This window comes from Mchenga conophoros, linkage group LG9, assembly GCF_057382185.1.
Source record: "Mchenga conophoros isolate Kocher_MC1m ecotype Shallow Benthic linkage group LG9, M_conophoros_male_GT1.1, whole genome shotgun sequence".
Lineage (NCBI taxonomy): Eukaryota > Metazoa > Chordata > Actinopteri > Cichliformes > Cichlidae > Mchenga > Mchenga conophoros.
In genome coordinates this window covers 9,285,825-9,298,621 of record NC_140534.1, presented here as the reverse complement: position 1 = coordinate 9,298,621, position 12,797 = coordinate 9,285,825, and the positions used below count along the sequence as shown (strand labels likewise).

Here is a 12,797-nt window from a genome sequence, read left to right as displayed (position 1 = left end):
TTGAAGGGCACTTCCCTCTGAAAGGCACTGTTAGACTATGGGTTTTTCTAATGCTTTGGGAGAAGAATACTAATATATAAACTGAGACTTTTGTGCTTTTGTGTATCTGCAGTTTGTTTGTGCCTTGGCAGGTATGTGTGCTCACATAACTCTATCTCTGTGTGTGTGTGTGTGTGTGTGTGAGTGCACCCCCTAGACAGAGTGTCTGGCTGTTGTTTTGCATGTGAATCAAGGCTGGGGAGGAAAGGCATTATTAGATTGGGAATGTGCACAGAGTGGTGGGGGTGGGCTGGATGAAGACCGTGAGAGCAGCTAGGTTCATTGCATTGATTTGATTTCTTTAAGACCAGTTCGAGGGCGTAACACCTGAAGGTGCCCTCAGCCGCTCTGTTTAGACAGCAAAATGAATACAGTAAGGCAAGAAAATCGATAGAGGATACAATAAACAAATGATTAGACTCCACAAACTATTTTGGGTACAGCATGTGCTCTCAGTGCAGCCTGCCTGAGTATCTCGTATAAAGGAACAAATGGGAGCCCAAGCAACAGAACAAGAATAGTTTTGCATTTATGAAGTTTTGGTAAAATAAAGAAAAAAAAAACGTCTCTAAAAGGCAAAGATTTCAACTTACCTAGACTGGAATAGGATAATTAATATGATAACATTTAAGAGTGTGTCTGGCTGGTGGAACGAGATTAGTTCAGCATTATTTCATGTGTCTGCACAGTGTTAATTACTGTCAGGTGATTGATGGCAATTCAACCCATAAGATGCTTATCGTGTGTCTTGCTTTCTTATGGACACCCACCCTAATTGCTTTCATGAATATGTCATCACTTTTCCTTCTGTATTGCTCTCTCCTCGCTGCTTCTCTTTTTTCCACTCCCAGAGATGTGCAGCAAAGACCTTTTTGTGTGTGTGTGTGTGTGTGTGTGTGTGTGTGTGTGTGTGTGTGTGTGTGTGTGCCCTCAGACAAGTGAAATTTATTTCCCAGACTTGAATGGTGTTGAATTGAAACATGCGACCAGAGGGTTATGAGGTATTAATATACACGGAAGAACGTATCGGGGGTGTCGTAGGAATTTTTCCCTTCAGTCAGCACTGCGTAGGTAGTTCTCACACTCACGGCGGCCCGATATGTGTGAATTCATTTTCCCCAACGCGGAGGAAAACTTCAAAGGCAGGGACGGGAATTTAGCCTTGTGGATTTGAAAAGGGATGAGTCTCTAATCTGGTTAAACTTTGCTTGCTCTGTATATTTTCTCTCTGCCTTTTCGTCCACTTCCACACCCCTCCCACCTAGTGGGGTTTTTCCCCCCTTCAAGTCATGAATACCTGTCGAGCTACTTTCCTTTAAAAAGTGAAAGAAATGATGACTTAATGTTTTTAGCCTGTACGGCGGCGTAAACCAATCTCGGGGCTTACGTCTGCTTGTTTAGGGATTATTTTTCTTTAAGCCTGTCATCTTCCTGCACACTGGCATACAAACTTGCCCTCGCCTTTCGTTCCCACCGCCCTCCTCCTCTGCCCTCACGTGTCACCACTGCGTTAAGCGAGAAAGGATGTTTGTGTTGTGCAGGTCTGCTACTGGAGCAAAATTGACTGTTCTTTTCCCGAAAGCTGATAATCTTGCGTCGTAACATGTAACTTAATGCCTATTGTAGTGAGTCTTGGTGACGCTTTAATGTTTACTGCAACTGAATAATCTTAAGCCTAACATGTATTTGCAGTTCATATTTTTATTCAAATTTCAATTGAGGGTGCAAAACATTAAACTGAAGGCGATTCATCCTTGTGCTGCACCGTCTTTACACGTTACATTCGCTTTGAGGTGTGTGTCATCATTTCAGGTCTTGCTGTAGTCAGCCTCTGGGGAGCTTCTTTCCTTTGTATCAACCCCATGTGGCAGCACCTGAAATATGCATATGTTTCTAAAGCGCTGCAGGGTGCCATTTGAGGGTTATTTGGAGTGCTAGTGATGGCAGGCCAGAGTGCTGGAGACTTATTCCCTGAATATTTGATGGTCTTAATAAGCAGGAAAACTACAGGACTAAGCACTTTGTTGGTTTGCTCTACACATGGTGTGTGTGAGAAATAATGGACGGGGGGAAAAGATTAAATATTGAAAGCTGTGTGAGAACTCTGGCATACGAGGAGGAAGGTTTGTGCAAGTACAATGCTGCCTTCAGTCAATCATTAAAAAGAAGTTACAAGTAAAGGTCACATTATGAAGGGGTCCAGATTAAAAGACGCAAATGCAGAACACAGGAGAAGTGTTAGAAGAAGACAAGCAAACCTCAAAGCAAATGCCCAAGATGGCAAACAAGGTTGGTGAGAAGACTGTAAACAAAACACACTGCTCAAAAAAGTTAACACTTGAAAACACATCAGATCTCAATGGGAAAAAGTCATGTTGGATATCTTCACTATTACGGACTGGGTAATGTTTTAGGAATAAAAGGACGCCATATCATTTGATGGGAATTTTATCAACCTGCAGTGAAATTGGGTCTGAAAATGGGTCCAAGGATTTCATTCTACCTATCTTATAGAGGTTTGCATGTCCTTCCGTGGACATGTATCGCCAGACCATCACTGACCCACCACCAAACCAGTCATGCTGAATGATGTTGCAGGCAGCATAATGTTCTCCACAGCTTCTCCAGATCCTTTCATGTCTGTCACTCAGGGTGAACCTGCTCCCGTCTGTGAAAAGCACAGGGCTCCAGTGGTGGACCTGCTAATTCTGCTATTTTATTGCAAATGCCAATCAGGCTCCATAGTGCCAAACAGTGAGCACTTGGCCCAATAGAGGATATCGGACCCTCAGGACAACCTGATGAAGTGTGTTTCTGTGTTTAGTCACGGACATCTGCCTCCAGCTGGAGGTCATTTTGTAACTCTGGCAGTGCTCATCCTCTTTCTCCACACACAAAATAGGTGTCACCTCATGCTACTAGTAGTGACACTGACTGTAGCCAAATGCAAACCTAGTAGAAAAACAGTCAGAAGACATGAGGAGGGAAAAAATGTCTGTGGCATCCAGTTATAAAACAATTTCTGTTTTGCGGGTTGCGTCATTTTTGGGAGTTTGGCACCAGTGCAGTTTTCAGTGGCTGTAGCTCAGGAGATACTACTAATTGGAAGGTTGACGGTTCGATCCCTCGCCTGCCAACCTGTTGCTTTCTGATGCATCGACTGGAGTATGAATGTGTGCGAATGTTAGCTAGGAAGCATAGAAATAAAAGTTCTTGTGATTGGTCAGGTAGAGTGGAAAAGCGCCAAATAGAAACCAGTTCATTTACCAGTCAGAAAACATTTTAAAATATTTTTCATTTTTAATTAGTAATAACTGTATTTTATAACGATATAATAACTAGGTAGCCCGTTTTCATTTATTTTGGGATAGTTTTGTTTCTGTGTTTAGTTTCTGTGTCAGTGTGTAACCTACAGTAGATTGGTGGTAAGCACCCCCCCCAGCCCCACAAGCAGAAACAAAAGTATTATGCTGCTGTGGACACTGGCAGCAGCAGACAGTAAAACGGATTTTAGCCACTAGAAATCAATAGCGTTTTAAGTGTACACTCTTTACAACAAGAAAATGAAGCCATTACCCTCCGCCAGACTCCATTAATAATTTTGCTTAACAAAACATGGGAGTTGTTCATCTAATGCTTCAGCTAATTTGTTTTATTGTGTGTCTTTGGACTTTGAATGGGTTAGCTCAGATCCAAGCCCAAAACCATGACACATGTTCTCTTAGAGGAGTGCATTAAGGCAAATGAGAAAACGAAGACACCGATTCAGCAGCGAAAGATGCGTCATTGGTGTATTAAGATCTGTGTGCATGCCAATACATGATCAAAAAGTGTACACTGTGATGGATGCATGCGGGATTCATGACTAAATGAGCATGTCAAGTGAGGTGAACGGTAGATGGACAGGTGGATGGATAGATGGTTGGCGCGTGGATGAGGGATGGTGCCTCGTAGCTATTACTCAACAAGTTTCGAGTCCTTGGAGTTTCTGGTGGAGTAAGTGGCTTTCACAGTTTCCACCACTACTGTACCCGTAATAACTTTGCGCCCCTGGTGCCCTTGCAATAAAATGATGATAAATGATAGGGAGGGGAGATGAAACCTGGTCTGTTTGTGTGGGTGTGGGGGTGTGTGGTGTTGTGCTATCAGAGGCAGTATATATGACTTACCGCAGACATTGCATAACAACGCGGCATCCATTCATTTATCATTTTGAATAATGCACTGAGCAAAGTGTTAATCTTTCCCTCATTCATCTCATAACAAATATGCGAAGTTTTCACGGAGCGACATCCACACGCACACATCCAACTGCAGGAGACAAATGTGCCTATTCTTTAAGCTGTAAGCAGTACTTGTTAGATTCACATTGAATTTTACCATTTGGATGTGATGTGAATGGAACGGGGGGGAAGTAAGACAAATGAATAAATAATCTCTCCTCTAAGGGGAGACTTTTTAGCTACAGCAATAAATATTCACAGCAGGTTGCAGGCTGGCACGACTTTGGATGTGCTCTTTAATTGAAGGTGTGGATTGAGCGGATGGGGGGGCTGCCGCCGGTTGACTCGTGTCAGGCGTCCCTTCCACTGGGCTGTAAAAAAGCTGCCGTGGCAGATATGGATTAGCGTCAGAGCATTGCAGTGCAGGTATTACATGTTTTCACTGGCACTGCGAGTGCTGCCCCGTGACTTCTAATAACCTCTGTTGTCTTGTGTCTTCGGAGCACCACTTTGTGAGCGCTTGGGACGGCTGTTTTGTACCAGTGCCACTCCTAATGCCCGGGCTTCATGACAGATCAGAGGTGCTGGGGTGCGTGGGTGGGTAGAAGGATGTATCTGGGAGTTTTGGGAGGGAGGGGGGGTTTGGTTGTCAAAACAGCTCCTCGTTCCCTCCTCAGCCGCTTCCTTTCCATCTCTTCTTCTTCTTCTTCTTCTCCACCTTGCTGCCAAAAGCTGGATAGAGATCAAAGGAGGCCAACATGAAAGGCTTCCCTGAGATTCTGTTTTTTTTTCTTTTCTCGGTGCCCTGTCTCAGTGCTCTCTGTGTTATAGAAATTCTAAATTCCAAATACATCTTCTACCCAGACTGCAGAGAATGCCCGGCTTCATCCGACTCCTCTCTTTTCTTTCCCTTCTCCTATCCTCTGCCTCGTCTCGCCCCCTTCATCATCATCTCTCGCCATCCCCTGCTCTTGCCTCTCTCCAGCAGCCCTCAGGCATCCAGGTAGATAGCGGTTGATTGGCAGCTGCTGTGACAGTCAGTGGAACCAGCTGAGAGTGGATGAGTGTCAGCCTTGCTCCGGGGGCTTAAGGTAGCGGCAGTGTTGTAGCTCCCTACTGGAGAGAGAGAGAGGCCCATGAAATAAGACTCAGTTCAGTTCTTTTCTTTCCCTCGCTTCTGTCAACTGAAGCAGGTAGGAGCTAAATAGGTTTTTCAAATCGCTCCAGAGTTTATCCTGAGACTGGAAACTGGAACATTTCTTCAACTCACATCCTGTAATGTGCTCGCCTTCTCTCGTTCCTCTCTCCCTACCCTTTTGGTTATCATATAAAAGTCTGTTTTATGATAGGTTATAGCATCTTGTTTTTCAGGGGCTTTTTAAAATTCTTCTCCAGCCTCCCTCCTTCTTCCCTCCTATCTGTTCTGAATCCTCAGCCTCAGCTGTCACGCCACTTGACAATTAGCCATGCTGTTCCCGTCTGTGCTTCATCGCTAAAAAACTTTTTCCTCTTATTTTTTAAACTTCTGAATGCAACTCCATGGCCGCTGTACGGCAGCCACAGGGGGGAAAGTGTGAGAATAAAAAAAAAAGAAAAGTGAAATCGTCTCAGTTCTAAAGTGGCTGTGACCAATTCCCAGATGGAGGGAAAGCGTTTTTGTGATGGCTTTCAGTGTGTTGCCGCTTGAGCTCTGTCCCGTCAACAGCAAGAATTGCGTCAGCTTTCCCTCTGGCCAAGTGTGTCCCATTCTCCACAGCACAGACAGAGGACACGGTGGCGCTGGAAAGGCCTCGCGCAGCGGGAGGAAGGCGAGGACTCTTTATTGGGTACTCCAAAGACACTTTGTACTGATGATAACCGTGTAAGTCAAACAAAAGCTCAGGTTAGGCCGTTTGCCAGCTCATTTTTCTACCTTTCGATTGTAGTTTTTTTTTGGGTCACAGCTCAAACAGCTGACTACAAGCAATTCTTGACCTTTCTGGAAAAGAAATGAGAGTTGCAGCCTTGCAGGTAAACACAATGCAGAAAGTACAGTTAAAAAAAACCAATCGTCTTATTGTGGTATTATGACCATCGCTGCTAAAGACTTAAATTAAACACAGATAGCTGTGCAAGCTGCATCCGTCTGAGGTCAGATAGTTGAAAAAGCCGTTTTTAAAGGAAGCTGTACTCTACTTATAGAAGAATTAATGGAACATAGTATCAGTGAATAGATCAGCTCAACAACAGACACGGCAAAAAGCAAAAGATGTGTCTGCTAGTTTGGGAATCAGCCAGTTCTTGCATTTTCTTTTTTTCTTCTTCTTGGCTTTATAAGTTGGACGACCTACAGCAGTTTGATGCTTCTGCCCTCAGCTTGTGTACGAAAAAGAACTTTACATGTCTTCTTGGGTAGAAGGGAGGAACGAGCACTTTCAAGAGCCCATAAATATTGAATGCGGGATAAATGCGGACCCATTTGATTATGAAACGGAGAGTGTGTGAATGAGTTTAGTTGTACGTGTCTGATACCAGCAGAGTGCTCTCTAGAGTGTCTGGTGAAAGACTGCGTCACTGCAAAGTGGACCTAATTAGGGGGATTTGGGGTGTATTTAAAAATGAATCATACTTCTCCACAACACCAACAACAGTATTCACCACTTCTCTCAAATGGGCAGCTGGCAGGGAGATGGCTTGCTGGATCGCTAAATGCTCCCAGAAACATATGAATGGGAGGCTTGATTGCTTTGTCGCTAATGAGTCATGCAGTCGCGCATACTGTACGCTGGGGCGGCGCAAATGCCGCTGGAGACGGCCCTTCTACTTTTGTTTGTGTTCACAGCTGCCTCTGGTCCTTCGCATAGCTGGCCTGCTCATCATTAACACTTCAAAAAAGGAGCCGGCGGAGCAGAATTTTAAACAATTCATTCAAAGAAGCCCCCCCTAAAAATAGTCTCAGATTGCAGGAATGGCACACTGATCAATATTTATCCTCGTTTTTGCCTATTAACTGTGTTTGCAGTTCAACACAAAGCAAAGCAGCTTTTCTTGCCTGCTTAATAATCACACTTCCCAGTGAGCAAACCTGCACGATATTACCTCCTCAAACTGCCTGATTTGTAATATTGAGGCCTTTTCTCTTTCTTTCCTCCCCCCCTTTCTGATTGCCTCTCTTTTGCACTAAGTAAATTTGTGATAAACCCTTACAACCTCAGAAATGTAATTTCAGCATCGAAATGGAACACGATTAGAGCGAAATGGGAGAAATCCTTTGGTGATGGAGTGTGTCTCAGGAATGGCATTGGGATGCAAGGAAACAGAGAGAGGGGAAGGGGAAAAAAATACCCTAAACAAAACAGTTTGCTTTAATTGTGTGGTGAATTACAGCAACAGTAAACCACATGGGCATACTCACCGAGAGCCATAAATTCAGACACAAACACATGCACGCTTGAGCATCATCCTCTGCATATGAATGAATTAAATCACAAAGAAGAGCAGGGGCTTCTAAACTTGTTTATATGCAGATTTTCCTGCACTTGAGGTGATGAAAAACAGCAAATACACAGAAAAACGCTTGTGCTATTTTTACCTTCAGACAAATGCGATATGGGATACACAATAGCTGTTTGCTCCCTCCACGTTCACAGCTTTCCATTACACAGACCTGGAGGAAGCACAAGACATAAAAGGGAGTCATCTTATGTCTGTAATATACATGCTATTGTTCCTGTATTGCACGATCTCTATCGCTCTGCCGCTGCCTGATTGCTCTGTCTCGATGGATTGAGAGGTTAATCTCCTTCAGAGAGGTTTATTAACAGGTTGTGCTGGCAATGAAAGCAACTTGGCATTGGTACCTTCACTCCAAGACTACAGCTTGTGCAGCATTTTGGGGATCTTTCATCTCTTTCATCTCTCTCTCCTTGTGCATCCCTCTCAGTCCACGAGTATTAAGTAAAGCTTTGACAGATGTGGTGAGTTGGCAATGGCCAGTCTGATTTTTTTTTCCAGCTGATTGTCTTTTTTACTTTAACCTAAATGAGGTCTTTTTCTTGCTCTTTGTTGGCTGTAGTAATCAGTGGTGTGTGTTAGACTCAGATAATTATGGGATGCTATGAGGAGTTCTTCCTATCTGGCCTGGGAAATGTGGCAACGTATCACCTATGTTAGAATGGAGCAGCTGCTCGCTGTGGGAGCCTAACTTGGCAACCCTGAGCACCTCATGCTCCATGACTGCAGATGTTGCAAGATTAAACTGTAGAGAAAGTGAGTGTATGCATATCTGTGAATGGGGACAAAAGTAGTAGATTAGCTGAATAAAAAGCGTGCTCACATGGTGGCAGTTTGGCAGTTTTATTTACTCTTTTAACATTTAGACATCTAGACATCTATTTATCTAGACATTGATATCTAGATAGATAGATAGATATTAGACATCTATCTATCTAGAAATCTATCTATCTGGACATGCATCTATCTATCTATCTATCTATCTATCTATCTATCTATCTATCTATCTATCTATCTATCTATCTATCTATCTATCTATCTATCTATCTATCTATCTATCTATCTATCTATCTATCTATCTATCTATCTATCTATCTATCTATCTATCTATCTATCTATCTATCTATCTATCTATCTATCTATCTATCTATCTATCTATCTATCTATCTATCTATCTATCTATCTATCTATCTATCTATCTAAACATCTAGACCTCTATCAATCTATCTAGCCATCTAGACATGATTTTAGACATCCATCTGGACATACATCTATCTCCACATCTATCCATCTATCTCTCTGTCTGTCTACACATCTACCAAGCCATTGGCACCATCTATTTGTTCGTTTTTTTTCTTCAAAGCACATGCTAACATACAAATACTTCCTTCTCCTCTCCGTCTAGCTGGTTGCAATATATGAAGAGCAGGATCCTCACAATGGAGGCGACGGTACCAGTGCCAGTTCCACAGGTACACAAAGCCCAGAACCCTTCGCCAGTGAGATGAATTCAGCATCAGCCTTCCAGCCCTACCAGGCCAGTAGTGAGATTGAAGTCACCCCATCTGCTCTGCTATCCAGTGAGTCTAGCATCAACATTTACATCACCACTAATTGTTATTGTCACCTGTCTTTATTCTTGATTCATTCATAACTGTTTAAAAAAATGCACAGTTCTCAGGTCTACTTGACCAGTGAAATGTTCTTGAGCTGTAGACTGGAATATTTGGAAGCGTGAAGTCAATTTTCTGCCTTGAAGCAAAAGGTAGTTGGCATTGTTGAGTGGTACAGTATAAAAAAGAGAAAGTAGCCTTCTGATGCAAAGAAGAGAAAAATTATCATCAGTGTGACTAGTACCTGGAGGCCTGTGCTGTGCTTTTGTAAGAACGAGCAGGAAATGTATGCCACTAGCAGACATTCAAAATGCAAAGCTTTAAAGGTCAGGCACATGAAAGCTGACGTCTGAAAGCTAAAAGTTACTTGGGAAGCCAAGCATAACAAAAGGTAATAATTTCAGACCGTGGTCTGCACTGATGCTTACATTCAGCTCCTTGGGTATCTGCTTATTTTGTGGTGTGAAATTCAGCTACTAAATTATAGCCCCCAAAAATCTGTGTTGCTTAGGTAATGCTATGCTTTGTTGTTCTGAATCACCTTGGCTGACACAGTGTTGATAAAGGTGACCACAGGTTGTCAAAACACATCCATTCAGTTCTGGATTGGAGTAATGTGAGCAATGTTATTAATTTGTTTGTAACAGGGCTGTGAGATCCTGACTCAAACAGATGTGAAAAAAGTAAACTTTTTCTAACTGACACCAATCTGACCACAGTGTGATTTACTTGACATGCTTCAGGTGTATTATTCAGAGTTGAGTGTCTGTCGAGACTTCGAAAGGTGTCCTGGGAATGTCATTGCCCTAAGTTAGACAGACAGGTAGAAACCGAGACAACGGAAGGAACTGAGACGCAGTGGGTTACTTGGTCACGCATGAGCAAAAGCACACATGCCAGAGCAAGATGGACGTGCACGCACTCACACGTGGCACACACAATCAGGAAATGGCAATGCTCAAGTCGGTGAGTCAGATGTTGCTTGTGTCCACATATTCACATCTTGTGAAGTGGAACCAGTGAGCTTGATGCGGAGCTGTCTTAAACTTCAAAGGACATCTAAGACGTTCAAAGCCAAAGTGCACATATAGGCGCCGGCTGACACAGTCGTGCACATGAATGAACAGTTGACTTTACTCTTCTGCTCTGACACAAAAGCTCGTTCCAACCTGATAGAATGTGAAGATTTATGGAAATGACGTGAGAATGGTGGCAGTCTGAAAGTGAACCAGAGGCACAGCGTGGAAAAAGCAGGTGCGTGTGATGCTGTCTGACCTGCTGTCAAAAAGCTTCACACAAACCACCACGATTTTACCCTAACTCATTTATAGCTTTAAACACTGTTTGTGTGTTGAAAGAGCGACTTAAAATTAGCACATTCAGATCAAACTGCTCAATTAAGTGTAATTTAAATCATGTGAATCCATGGCAATAAAACTAAAGTGAAACGTATCACTTGTTTACATTTTATTTAATAGAAAAAAAGACTACTGTCCTCATTCATATACATTGATTAGTGTGTAATTACATCTTTAAACAAACTAAAGCATTCCCACAACTTAAAATGAATCCATTAAAAATTAATGGGAGCAGATGTCTGTTTGTGGAAGCCTCACGTTGCACCGCTATCTTAAATACAGCGACTGAGATGGACATCGCTGTTCTGCCTAATCGTGTTTTATGTCTGACTGAGATAGTTAGAGATTATTTTTATTTAATTAACCTTGAGTATCAGTGTAATATATCAATCTTTCAGTGGAAACACTATATGAAAAGAAATGGACAAAATTTCAGGCCACCTGTATGTAATTTTAGGTCATCTAATATCTCAAATAATGATTGAAAACGCAGCGTTCAGGATGATTGAAAATGCATCGAGGCACTTACAGTTGGTAGCCTAGCCATCAAAGTTCCTGCATTTGAAAAAGTATTATCTCCTGAACATTTTTTTAAGAGAAAAATTTTAGAACTTTATTTAAACTCTCTCAGTGTTGCAGAGTGGTTGTAGATTGCTCTGTTTCTTTACAGTAGATACAAACTATAGAATTTGACTGTAACTATACTATAACGTGTAGTCATTATGCAGTGTAATTTTATTGAGTGTTCATGGTGGATGGTGGGGTGTGGACCTTATTTCTGCCCTCCAAAGCCTTGCATGTGAATTACACAGAAGACAGAGTGTTTTCTCAGTGTTGTTCTATATCTGATACGGAGCTCTTACCCTCTTTATCTCATGGAAAAACCTTTTAGATATTATTGTTGAACAGAATCATAAAGTAATGAATTAAACTGTGAAGACCTGTTTGACCTTCTGCTGATTTTTTTCATAGATACTAGCCACACTTTTTCTTATTTGGATGTCACGGTGATGAGTTTGTGAAAGCTTTCTTCGCCTACGCAAACTTTCAGTTCAATTCAATTTTATTTATATAGCGCCAAATCGCAACAACAGTCGCCTCAAGGCGCTTCATATTGTACAGTCGATACAGAGAAAAACCCAACAATCATATGACCCCCTATGAGCAAGCACTTTGACGACAGTAGGAAGGAAAAACTCCCTTTGAACAGGAAGAAACCTCCAGCAGAACCAGGCTCAGGGAGGGGCGGGGCCATCTGCTGCGACTGGTTGGGGTGAGAGAAGGAAGACAGGATAAAGACATGCTGTGGAAGAGAGACAGAGGTTAATAACAGATATGATTCAATGCAGAGAGGTCTATTAATACATACTGAGTGAGAAAGGTGACTGGAAAGGAAAAACTCAATGCATCATGGGAATCTCCCGGCAGCCTATGTCTATTGCAGCATAACTAAGGGAGGATTCAGGGTCACCTGGTCCAGCCCTAACTATATGCTTTAGCAAAAAGGAAAGTTTTAAGCCTAATCTTAAAAGTAGAGATAGTGTCTGTCTCCCGAATCCAAACTGGAAGCTGGTTCCACAGAAGAGGGGCCTGAAAACTGAAGGCTCTCCCTCCCATTCTACTTTTAAATACTCTAGGAACAACAAGTAGGCCTGCAGAGCGAGAGCGAAGTGCTCTAATAGGGTGATATGGTACTACAAGGTCACTAAGATAAGATGGGGCCTGATTATTTAAGACCTTGTATGTGAGGAGCAGGATTTTGAATTCAATTCTGGATTTAACAGGAAGCCAATGAAGAGAAACTAATACAGGAGAAATCTGCTCTCTCTTTCTAGTCCCTGTCAGGACTCTTGCTGCAGCGTTTTGGATTAACTGAAGGCAAACATGCTCTAAAGCATGTTTTTTTGCATAAATAGCTAATCTTAGATTGTGGTTAAGCAGAAAAACTGATTCCTGCACATAACGTTTCCTGTAATGAGCCTTACTTCTATGAAGAGCAGTGTTTGGAGAACATGACAAGATGATGAAGAAGGATGGTAGAAAAGAGGTCATCAGGTTGGTGAAGCAAATGA

At 42.4% G+C, this 12,797-nt stretch overlaps 1 protein-coding gene across 2 annotated transcripts in view; it reads left to right on the top strand.

Annotated features, from left to right (window-relative positions):
* The window catches only part of LOC146566719 (partitioning defective 3 homolog), a 357,883-nt gene that overhangs the window by 96,346 nt on the left and 248,740 nt on the right, over positions 1–12,797 (top strand). For both annotated transcript variants that reach the window (XM_085286313.1, XM_085286312.1), the window contains exon 3: positions 9,160–9,334. In XM_085286313.1, the coding sequence (XP_085142439.1) occupies positions 9,160–9,334 (175 nt within the window). The remainder of the gene's footprint in view (positions 1–9,159; positions 9,335–12,797) is intronic.